A 12,005-nucleotide genomic window follows, 5' to 3' on the forward strand; every position below is an offset into this window, starting at 1 on the left:
TTTAAGGCAGACATAAACAAGCCCCAAAAACCCTTTTTTATCACATTATAAACTCAGCCAAAACTGGTAATTAGTAATTAGCAAGCTTACTGTAAACATATCTGACCACATAAACATGAAAAACTGTCTGTTCCCTAATGCTTCATACATGGATATTGCACATTTAAAGTTTTTTTCTTATTGTTATCATACCCTGAGGTGATAAAAAATAACCCCAGTGCTGAAAACGTCTCTATCCAGGGAAACCAGGTGTGGCTGAAAGGAGTTGATGAGGAAACCGGCCCGGTCTCTGTTGATGTCCACACTGTACCGCTCCAGAAGCTCTTTCTTGTCTCTCCAGCTCTCCGACCAGTCCTTTGTCAGCTGCTGCACCTGCGAGGAGAGACAAAAAAGCAAATAGTATAAAAGAGTTCTGGCTGGAAATCTGAGACATAGGTGGATGCGAGTTTGCTTTTTTGGTTTCTTCGCTACCTTTAGCTCATTCTGTAGCACTATTTCAGAGAGGTTTCCATCCCTCTCATCACTCAAGGACGGACTGGGATTACGCTGCTGTTGAATTATAGGGCAGAAAAGAATCAGTCAACATGCTGCACAATTAAAAAACATCGCACACATCATAATGCATTGCAGCTGTTGCCACAGTAGAATAAACATCTCACAACAGCAAGTGAACTGCATTATAGATTTGATAAAAATCATGTGATTTGAGGGTCACCTTTTTTTTAAATCATTACAGAAAAATGTGTTGGGGTTCTTTATTTGAAAGGGGGTAAACTCAGCCGCCATGCTTGAGGAGTGAAACGTTAACATACCAACTCAAAGCTGAGCAGCATGCTCTTCAGCCTGTCGATCTCCTCTCTCAGCTCCCTGATGAGTCGAACATTTGCATCCTGCACAAAAATTAAAGCATAACCAAAAACTCTGAAATAAAAAAAACAGTGTAAAAAACTGATTTAACACGAAACACATTTAACTCAACCACTGAAACTATTTTGTGCAGCACAACATTGTTTGACACGTGTCAAAATCGATTATTATGCACCAACAGATGTTAAATCTCTAAATAGTTGGAGAGGAAACACATTTTCTACACTGTATCTACGAGAAGAAATTTAAGAATAATTAATTAACCATTTATTTAAAATGTCTGTGTTGTGAATATTTCTAAAATTATTCAAATCAAAATTTATAAAATACTCGTACTCGTCTTCCGCTTTATCTGGGACTGGGTCACGGGGGCAGCAGACTCAGCAGAGACGCCCAGACGTCCCTCTCTCCAGACACCTCTTCCAGCTCCTTCGGGTGGAGCCCAAGGCGTTCCCAGGCCAGCCGAGAGACATAGTCCCTCCAGCGTGTCCTGGGCCGTCCCCTGGGCCTCCTCCCAGTGAGACGTGCCTGGAACACCTCCCGAGGAAGGCGTCCAGGAGGCATCCGGTATAGATGCCCGAGCCACCTCAACTGGCTCCTCTTGATGTGGAGGAGCAGCGGCTCTACTCCGAGCCCCTCCTGGATGGCCGAACTCCTCACCCTATCTCTAAGGGAGTGCCCGGCCACCCTACGGAGGAAGCTCATTTCAGCCACTTGTATCCGGGATCTTGTTCTTTCAGTCATGACCCAAAGTTCATGGCCATAGGTGAGGGTAGGAACGTAGACCGACCAGTAAATTGAGAGCTTTGCTTTTCGGCTCAGCTCTCTCTTCACCACAACAGACCGGCACAGCGCCCCCATTACTGTGGCAGCCGCACCGATCCGTCTGTCGATCTCCCGCTCCATTCTTCCCTCACTCGTGAACAAGACCCCGAGATACTTAAACTCCTCCACTTGAGGCAGGAACTCCCCTCCAACCTGAAGAGGACAAGCCACCCTTTTCCGGTCGAGAACCATGGCCTCGGACTTGGAGGAGCTGATCCTCATCCCAGCCGCTTCACACTCGGCTGCGAACCGCCACAGCGCATGCTGTAGGTCTTGGCTAGAGGGGGCCAGCAGGACCACGTCATCTGAAAAACGAAGAGACGAAATCCACTGGTCCCCAAACCACACCCCCTCCGGCCCTTGGCTGCGTCTAGAAATCCTGTCCATAAAAGTTATGAACAGGACCGGTGACAAAGGGCAGCCCTGCCGGAGTCCAACATCCACTGGGAACAGGTCCGACTTAGTGCCGGCAATGCGGACCAAACTCCTGCTCCGCTCGTACAGGGACCGGATGGCCCCTAATAAAGGGCCCCCGATTCCATACTCCTGGAGCACCCCCCACAGGGCATCACGAGGGACACAGTCGAATGCCTTCTCCAGGTCCACAAAACACATGTGAACCGGTTGGGAAAACTCCCATGAACCCTCAAGTACCCTGTAGAGGGTATAGAGCTGGTCCAGTGTTCCACGGCCGGGACCAAAACCACACTGTTCCTCCTGAAGCCGAGGTTCGACTATCGGCCGGACTCTCCTCTCCAATACCCTGGCGTAGGCGTACTTTGTATTTATAAAATAAATACAAAGTAATAAAATAGGTAAATATTTTGTTTAATAGATAAAAATAGGGTACTGATTAAGCCAAAATAGCTAAAAAGTAAAATTTTTTGATAAAACATATCAAAAAAGTAACATCAAAAAACTCAATAAATTAAAAACTTAAGAAAAGCAAAAAAGTTTCGGCAAATTAAACATATATGATTACAACCTAAGAATAAATTATTAATTCTAACATTTTCAGGTTGCTTTTAATAACCGGAGGAGCCACTGACCTCATTAACTCGGGGCTTGTTGACTATGTTTCTCGCATGAGCAGCGTAGCGCAGGGTGCTCAGGGTCTCGTTGTAGCTGTTAGCAGAGGGCGACACCGCTGCAACACAATAACACATAGAAAAACAACAGAATAAAAACATCTGACATGAATAAAAAGTAACATTTTCATCAGCAAAACTATAACAACACTGTTTACAAATGCACGTGTGTGTATACAAATGATAGCATTTAGCCCACTCAAGTCATTTGCTTTAGTACATGCATACGAGCAATCATTTGGCTCTAATCTGAAAAGCAATACTGACTTGCGATCATAATGGTCTTCGAGTTGCCGCCCAGACTGTCTTTCAATAGCCAAGTGAGGACCGAGTCTCTGTAGGGAATGAAACAGTGCCTTCTTCCACCTCCACCTCCTCCAGACAGGGAGCTGCTGTGGCTGCCCAACATGCTGGCGTCACCCTCAGAGGCCACACTGTTGATACTCTGACAGCTGCTTGACATCTGGGAGTTCTGGGCTGCGGCAGCCGAGGTAAGAAGATGGAAGGACGTGCAAAGAATGTAAAATGAACAGGAGGGAACGGGAACAGTGGAACATATAATGTAACGTTTAATCCAAATGAAAAACATATAGCGCCATACATTGGTATTTACGCCCACTGTGTTTTTCCACATTTCATTACATCACAACCACACACTTCAAAGTATTTATTGAGATTCTTTGTGATATACAAACACAAGGTATAACCGTAAAGAGGAAGCAAAGGATAATTACAAATCTGATCAGTGGATCATGCATTAGCGTTCACCCCCCCCCTTGTTGTAACCCCTTCATAAAACCATTACAAATAGCCTCTTAGTCACTTCTGTGGGACATGCTGTGGGGCTGCTTTTCCTAAGCAGGGGCGGGACGGATGATTCAATGGATGGAGCTATATACAGAGTTAAAATTTAATATTTTATGTCAAAGCATATTTATGTGTTAGAAAGGACCAATCAAAGTTCAGAACAAAATCCAAATGAAATTTTGTGGCAAGACTTGGTGTTTAGGAATGCTCTCTATCCGATCTGACTGACCTTGAAGTTATTTTACAAAGAACTGTCTAAAAGTGAAGACTATCCCTGGTAAAAACTTAAGGTGGTTCTGCACAATACTGACTAATACAACTGCACGCCACACTTTTAAGATTTTTATTTTTGATGAATACTACGAAACCATGTGTAACGTTTCCTTTTACTTAACAATTAGGCACAATTTTGTGTTGGTCTATTATATAAAATCCCAATGAAATACATTGAAGTTTGTTGTTATACATTGTTTTCACATCATGTGAAAACAATGTATAATGTGCCCTATATATTCTGATTTGTTAGACTGTCAACAACCCAAGCGTAAAATTATTAAACAATAATTGTATTTACCAAGAGCAGAAATGACAATGCCCAAAGTGACCAGTGACTTGTTGATGTTGGATCCCTCTGTTAGTCTGTCCCTGCAGTACTGGGGATCTGCTCTCTCACTGTCAGACACAACATCAACATTAAATGAGATTAATGCCATCCTGGTTTAGAAAATCTGAGGGCAGCAGTTAATATCCACCAGCGGGAACGTTTAGTAACGATTGCACATAAAGACACTGCTTCACCTTCCAGCCAAGTCCACCAGGTTGATCTTGCTGACAGTTTCTGAAGGTAGGTTATTTTCTAGGATTGCCTGTGGAGAAGAGACAATCAACTCAATCTGCAATCAGTAATCTGCACAAGCGGGTAAAAGCTGTAAAATATGATCACTGCATGCATATTACACAGATTAGCTAAGAAAGAATGTGAAAAATAACAACCTGTGTGTACTGAATAGTAAAGATAGCATGGGATCGGCTGCTGGTGTCGTGGTTGTGGGTTGCTGCTGTAATGCGGTTAGCAATGCCTTCCTCCAAAAGGTCTATGGCCTGTTTGCAGTCGGTGACGGTGTGCTGTGAAAGATCTGATTTTAACAAGAAAGAGAAAACTGTGAAATCTACCTTTTTAATTACCCAGTTTTCCACAGTGGAAAGCAATCCCATTGAAACTATTACTGGGAGGTTCCAGGAAAATATTGGTCTGTTATAATGATTCATTAAAGTAAAACTTTTAATAAACAGCTTTTATTTGGGGAGATAAAACACAAACAATCCATATCGACACCTCCACTAAGGATACCACTGACAGGTTTCCCAGTACATTTAGTAACGATGCTCTACATTCAGGCACACATCAAACCAGCATGTGCGGTTACTTCTTCTGTGTCACAACGTTGAAGGTATGCAATCAACATAAAAAAATCAATACAACTTATGGTTAAATTTGGACAGAGGGGCAAATGCCTTGAAACAAAGCACTTGAGATGGCTAACTCTTCGTGCTGCATGTGAGTGAGTGTCTGCATATGGGATGAAATGCTCTCCTTAGAAGCACAAGGAAATGACCTCACTTCCTGTGGACAACAGGGATTTCTCCCAACGCAGACAATGACTGGATGTCGGGATTTCAACACAAACAGCTGCACGGTTCGGAAAGTAAACAGATGTAAAAATGGAAGAAGGACAAACTATCAAGAACCTAAATAATATATTAGGAATTATACTTTTGAAATCTGTCTCAAGTATATCAGAGAAAACAAATTAATCTCAATGACTACAATTATAATCCCTATGTACAGGCAAAAGCCTTTTTCAAAATACTCCTAATTTTCTCTGAGAAACATTTTTGTTGTGCCAGAAATATAGCAGCTGAAATAAAGGCTTCTACTTAAATTATACGTGACTATGGTACCTTGAGTTTTTACCATAGGGGTATGCACTGAGTAGGAATATTTGAGTACAAAAATAAATAAAATATCCCTTCTAGAGCACCAAGGTGTGCAGTGGTTAAGCATTATATTGCATAAATCCATCTCTTAAAACTGAGCTTAGCCATAGGAAGAACACAGTATACCATAGTTGTGAAACATATCACAGATTAAAGCTTAAATACCTTGAACATATGGCCCTTTTTCAGGATGTTCTCTGACTCTAAGCGAAGATCTCTTCTTCTGCTCTCCTCTCAGCAGATCTCTTACACGCTCATTGTAGATCTCCAAAAAGCTGCAGAACAGGACAACATCAGAGAGGACAAAGTCAAAGATCGATCATTTGAAGTACATTTGATCTCTGCTATAACCATGCTACTTTAACAGCGGGTCTGAATACAGTACCATCAAATATTCATCTCTCTAACATATGACACTGGAATAATGTTTTCCCAACACTTCATGGCTAAGCAACTGCATAACACCACTGTCTCGTTCAAAATGTGACCCACAGCAAACGACATCAAAAAAACGTCATCCTCTGTGTTTTGTAACCCTGACTGTCAGGCGCTCAGACAACTGCCTGTAAGACATTGCTCAGCTTCTGTTGCCATGCTGTGGTGGTACACTGGTGTAGATTCTCAGCCATCAGGACGTGCTTCAGTAGATGGCAACTGGACTTCTTTTCCTATTTCCTGAAGATGTTTTGCCTCTCATCCAAAAGGCTTAGTCCAGTTGCCTTCTACTTAAGCACTTAAGAATGCTGTGGTGGTGTTCTGGGTGTTTTTGTCAGTGAGTTTAATTTTAAAGATCTAACAAAGTACCGCACTAACCCACCTGATTTCCACTCTGCTTGAGTTTTGACCATCAGAGAATGAGTCTTCAGGACAAAACAGACCCTGTAAAGGAAATAATAGCTGAAAATCATCCAACACCAATAACCATTGCAAACTCAGAAGGTAAATTAACCCTTCATTTATATTTCTACATGCATTAATGATTTATTCTACCTGACAAATGCGAGGCGTCAAGCCAATGGACTCCTGAAAACCAAACAAAGAAGAGTTCACTTTGGTTTTTTTCTAATGGCTCTCACAATTTTTTCATGTCAAAATACCATACTTTTCTAGACTTCTAGAGTGGACGGACAAACAAACTGATTGATGGGTGAGTGGACAGACAAATTAACATGCGGATGGATGGATTAGAAACAGAAAACATGATAGATTCTAGGTATTTCTCCGTCCAGTTAAACGTGTTTTTGCTATATTTCAAATCGTAGTAGTTGTCTCCACAGTGAAGGTTGTTTCTCTCCTATATTGAGTTTATAATGCAACGTTTATAGCATAATCCTCACCGGGGTTCCCATCATGGTATACGTCTTTCCGGATCCTGTTTGGCCGTAAGCAAACAGGCACACATTGTAGCCCTCGGATGCTCCGGCCAGCACTGACACACCTAGGTCCTGGAAGACCTGAGGAGAAAGACACACACACAAAGACATAAACAAGTATTGTACAGAAGCATGTAGAGAACGGGGTCTTAGATGACGTAGGAGAGTGCTGAGTGGTAATGAAAACTGTAGGAAAAACAAAGATTGCTGGAAGCATACATAAAAAGTTCTGTCAGTGAAAAGGCTTGAGATCTTCTAGAGTGTTGAAGTGTTTACAGTGTTGCAATAGATGCCCTTGGTCTGAAAAGCTTTGTGTTTTTTACAAGAGTGTAGACTTACACCAAGGTTTTATGATCACAATGCAGCGGCACCAGGCCAGTCATGGGGAGGTACTGCTGCTTCCTGAAGAAGTGTTTGTGCAAGGAGCAAGGAGGTCAGCTAATGCCCCGAGTAAACAGCTTTACAGAATGTGAATTTGAAGCACATGTGAGGGTTAAAAGGCTGAAAAATGCTTGGGTCAGGAAAATAAACAGGCTTTAGAAGCACAGTTTTGAGACTGGGGATCCCAGAAAACCCAGGTAAAAACAATCAAGACCCTTTGTTTTCATTTTTTCTTTTTTGAGCTTTAGTTGCAAAACTAAATTATCACCACTTTTTAGAAATTAAATTGACACATATATCAACCATATTTGTTGCAAAGTAAGGCACAACACTTGCAGATCTGCAAGCGGAGGCCTCCCCAAGGTAAGAAATCTGCCATACCACAAAATGTGTTAGGAGAGTATTTTTCTAAGCCCAGCAGATTAACTGAAAGTCCATCTGTGTTTCCTTCTCTGCTGGTGTTTGTGTAAATGTAAAAAAACTATTTAAATTGCCTAAAAAGGTGTGAAGTTTTTGTCAGTTACAATTAAAAAGCAAGAAATATTCTAAAAGTTATTATCATAACCAGCTCCTGAAGGCATGTGGTCAATCCACAGTCCAAAAGCAACACATGCTTAAAGTGGCGGCAACCGGATCCAAACCACATCTGAGACACAGCATATTCTACCTCTGAACCATAACACACCCTGGGATCAGCGAGGGGCCCCCTTCCCTGGCCCCAGGCTCAAAGTTGGACTATGGAGAAGGCGAAATAGGTGCACATATAAGGGAAAGTTGGAATGCTCTCAAAGCTCCAGCAGCCTGCTATGTTTAAATGTTGTGTTAAAGTGGTAATTTTCTGTAACAGGTTAAGTCCTGGATTTAATAGACTAATTATTACCTATAGCAAAATGACAAAACTATGTTATTCATTCTTATTTGTGAAACCTAAAATCATATCGACCATCTCTAAGCAGCGCTGTTGATCCTTCTCAGAAACCAATGGTTTTTCTTTGGGGATCTGTCATGGCCCAAGCACACGTGGGGCAAGGATGCTCATCAATCCCTGGGATTTAGTCTGCAGGTAAAAAGAGCAAACTTGCAGGGTTTTTGGTGGTCACTTTAAGTTTAGATTCTTAATCCACATTCGTTTTGATTCCTTGTCTGTTGGGAACCGATGGAAAATAATCCACTGATCGCAGGAGCGATCCGTCTTTACAGAGTAGCTCACTGCATACCAAAACAAACCTCCTGCAGCTAACATACCGGAAGTTGCTAACCTAATCAATACTCCAGCAGTCCTGCCAGGTATGAGATGGATAGGCTAAAAATGGTGGGAGGTCTTAGTTTTGATACATTTAATAAACAGAGAATTTCTATGTATATGACCTGTCAATCAATGATCAGGCACAATCAAAGGAAAACCTGTTGATTCTCATCTGTGGCTGATTGATCGATGCATCTTTGTTTTAAGAACATATGGGCCCATCAACAGGTACTTCAACTTTGTATGCTTATAAATGTAGACTTTATAATGTTGCAACAACAGAGTTTATGAAGAACATCTAAATCTAGATAAATGTAAATAAAAGTGTAACTATGACTCAATAAAGCTTGTAGTCCTAGAGATTAAACCACCTGCCCCCCCACCCACCACCACCACCTCCATTAACTGAATGGAGACCTAAACAAAAAGAGAAAAAGTTGCGCTCTTTCTCTCTTGTCTTTTTTTCAAAAACAGACACACTCTCTACTCTCCCAAACATAGAATCAATACGACTGTTGTTAAGGTTGACCCTTTAAACTCTCTCTATAGGTGCTACAGCAATGCTGAGGGTCCCCTTTGACTCTTCATAAAGGGAAGGTTTCCTTTAACTGTCTGTGCCTTTAAATCTGAAAAAGGCCTAACCTGCTGAACAGTATTCTTATAGTTTTCCACCATAATTAGCATTTTTGCTTTGACTCTTAAGTGAGCAAAACCATTTTAATGACCGCGGGAAAAAAACACAAACATTAAAGTAATCTCTAAAATCTTAAGGGAAATAATACTGAGTTCATGAGTGCGTCTAGACAGGCAAAGTCAGGCAACATTAAAACAATACTATTGTTTAATCATAACTGTCACATCTAATTAAAATCAAACTGTGATCCTGTACTATGTCTGCCTTGGCTACAATGGCCTTCTGTCACTACCTACTTTCCAAGTTTGAAATACCCTGCAACACTGGGAGATATTTTTGGACTAACAAAGTAGGTGAGGTAAAAAGCAGGTTGCATTCTGGGTACTGAAATGTGCTCGTATTCAAATGAAGCAGGAGAAAGAGCTTCAAGATAAAGATACTGGGCCAGAGCCACGGAAAGTGGGCCGGGCAGTCGGAGTTCTGAAAACAACACACGGGACAGACTAAACACATTTATGCTCAGCAAGGCTGTTCTCAACAGTGGACCGCTGCACATGAGTGCGTTTCATTGTATGTGTGTATGTTCACTCAGTTAAGGCGAAGCGGAAAAAGCGCGGAAGACAAAAACAAAGGCCTCAAACTTTTGCTTCCTTTTCTGAGTAAAAGAAGGCAGTCGTACAATGAATGCAGGGAACAGGAGGATATAGACTTCTGTCGTATGCAGGAAACGCATGTAAGAGTAGCTAAGGCAAAATATGGGCTGCATTAAAATCCCATCAGCAATACAAGGGTTAGGTTATAAATAATATCTCAAGTGTTGAACATCTCACAGAGATCCGTTCATTGAATCATTGGAATGTAGAAAGAGCATGGCACAACAGCAAACCTGCACAGACATGGCTGTGCACCTAAGCTGACAGGTCGCAGAAGGAGTGCATTAATCAAAAAAGCAGGAAGAAGCTCATGATAATTCTGGGTGAGCTGCAGAGATCCACAGCTCAGAAAGGAGACAAGACAACTGTACAACAATTAGCTGGAAATTCCACAAATTTGGCCTTTAAGGAGGAGAGCAAAGAAGAAACCTGTTGTTGAAGGGAAGTCAAAAAAAGTCTTATTAAAATTTAGCCAAAAGCCATGTGGCTAAATGGTAAGAGCAACTGGTAGGCTGTCACATGTTCACGTGCCCTTAATCCCAAGATGCCTGCAGATGCTGTAGTCTAAAAGACCTTTCAGTGGTCGGTTTGAAAACCTCGGTCCATTCACCACGCAGGGCAAGAAGGTGCTATGTGTGGTGGAAAACTAACACTGCCCATCACCCTGAACACACACTATTGCCATGGTTAAACATATTGGTGGCAGCGTCATGCTGTGGGAATATTTTTCTTCAGCAGGGACGGGGCAGCTGGTCTGAGTTGGTAGGAACATGGATGGTCTTGAAAACAGAGCAACCCCTGGACGTAAAAAAAAAACCCTCCTAGAGGCGGCATAAGACTTGAGATACACAGATGGACTCCTTCTACTAACATGGTGACTTTGGAGGACAGTCGGTTGACCTGGAGTTTATTTAGGGGTATCAGATTGAAGTGGACTGAGTATAAATGCCTCCCACGGTTCTCAGATATTCATTTGTAAAAAGAAAAATTATGAAAGCATATCCTTTTCCTTCCCCTTCACAATTATGCAGTAATTTGCATTGGTCTATTGCATTAGAAATAAAATAATTTACATTGAAGTTTGTGGACAGCATTGTAAATAGGAGAGATTCAACAGGTATGAAGACTTTTGCGAAGCACCATATAAAGGAGCTACAATGCAAACAGCTGCACAAGACTCAGTTGCACAACACATCACAAAAAAAGTTGTTGTAAAGAGCATGTGGGCTTGGTTATAATCCAAACTAGCCATTAAACTCTAAACGTTGAAGCATTCTGTGCATGTCCAACTGAGCTGGATGGGAGTTTATGCCAGAGATCCAGAATATAATGAACACAATGTTTCACTTTAGTTTTTAACTATGGACACAACAATACTGAGCTGAGCTGCTGACCAATCAACTTGAAAAAAAAGAATGTTTAAGGGCAATTATGTGTTTGATAAATGTTGGAAAGAATTGGAAATCTCAACATCTATACACAAGAAGATGGTTATTAGAGCTAAAGTGATAGTGTACTGTTTTTTAAAGAGCCAGCTCCTGTAATCACTAGTAAATGCCAACTGCTGGTCTCTCTTTACGAAGCCTGTTTTTACGCTAAACCCTGGAAAAGTATTTAGGCGGTGTGTGTGTGTTTAAGATGTTGTCAAGGGTGATGGCGAAAGCCAGTACATGGAAACATTCTGTCATAATTAAAACCTTAAATGTTCAGAGCTTGAGTCAGGTTTGAAGCAAAAGTGATACAAATTTGGCTCTTAAAATAACAAAATTAATCTTCTCTCAACAACCAATTTCAGTAGGAGAGCGTCACTGAGCACAAATGCAGAAACAAGAGACTGTTTGTGAAATCAGGTATAAGCTATACATAAACGTGTTCCAATCAGATACTCTTCTAGCTGTCTGCGTCCAAGAGGGGACAGCTGCAGCAGGGGCGAGGGTTGTTCAGTTCTTGTACCACAGTGTCCAATTGGGTTACACAAACACAACAGCTGGGCTTGAAGCAAAACTAAATGCCTTTCTTTAGACATGGGGAAAAAAATGTCACAGGAGATCCCTGGCCTTCCTGTGAGGAGTTCCAGAAATATTGGGAGGAAAAAGAGGCTGAGGCCCGAAGACAATGAGGACAGGAGAGACG

General features: G+C 41.7%; 1 protein-coding gene across 1 annotated transcript in view; it reads right to left on the reverse strand.

Annotated features, from left to right (window-relative positions):
* Positions 1-12,005, reverse strand: part of stard9 (StAR-related lipid transfer (START) domain containing 9) — a 41,906-nt gene that overhangs the window by 25,220 nt on the left and 4,681 nt on the right. The window contains exons 2-13 of the mRNA XM_047345655.1: positions 6,923-7,039; positions 6,576-6,608; positions 6,403-6,464; positions 5,751-5,860; positions 4,581-4,723; positions 4,386-4,453; positions 4,162-4,259; positions 3,048-3,257; positions 2,742-2,839; positions 813-890; positions 472-549; positions 193-372 (exon numbers count right to left, since the gene is read on the reverse strand). Coding sequence (XP_047201611.1) covers positions 193-372; positions 472-549; positions 813-890; positions 2,742-2,839; positions 3,048-3,257; positions 4,162-4,259; positions 4,386-4,453; positions 4,581-4,723; positions 5,751-5,860; positions 6,403-6,464; positions 6,576-6,608; positions 6,923-7,039 — 1,275 coding nt within the window. The remainder of the gene's footprint in view (positions 1-192; positions 373-471; positions 550-812; positions 891-2,741; positions 2,840-3,047; positions 3,258-4,161; positions 4,260-4,385; positions 4,454-4,580; positions 4,724-5,750; positions 5,861-6,402; positions 6,465-6,575; positions 6,609-6,922; positions 7,040-12,005) is intronic.

The sequence above is a fragment of the Girardinichthys multiradiatus genome, chromosome 19, assembly GCF_021462225.1.
Source record: "Girardinichthys multiradiatus isolate DD_20200921_A chromosome 19, DD_fGirMul_XY1, whole genome shotgun sequence".
Taxonomy (NCBI): Eukaryota; Metazoa; Chordata; class Actinopteri; order Cyprinodontiformes; family Goodeidae; genus Girardinichthys; species Girardinichthys multiradiatus.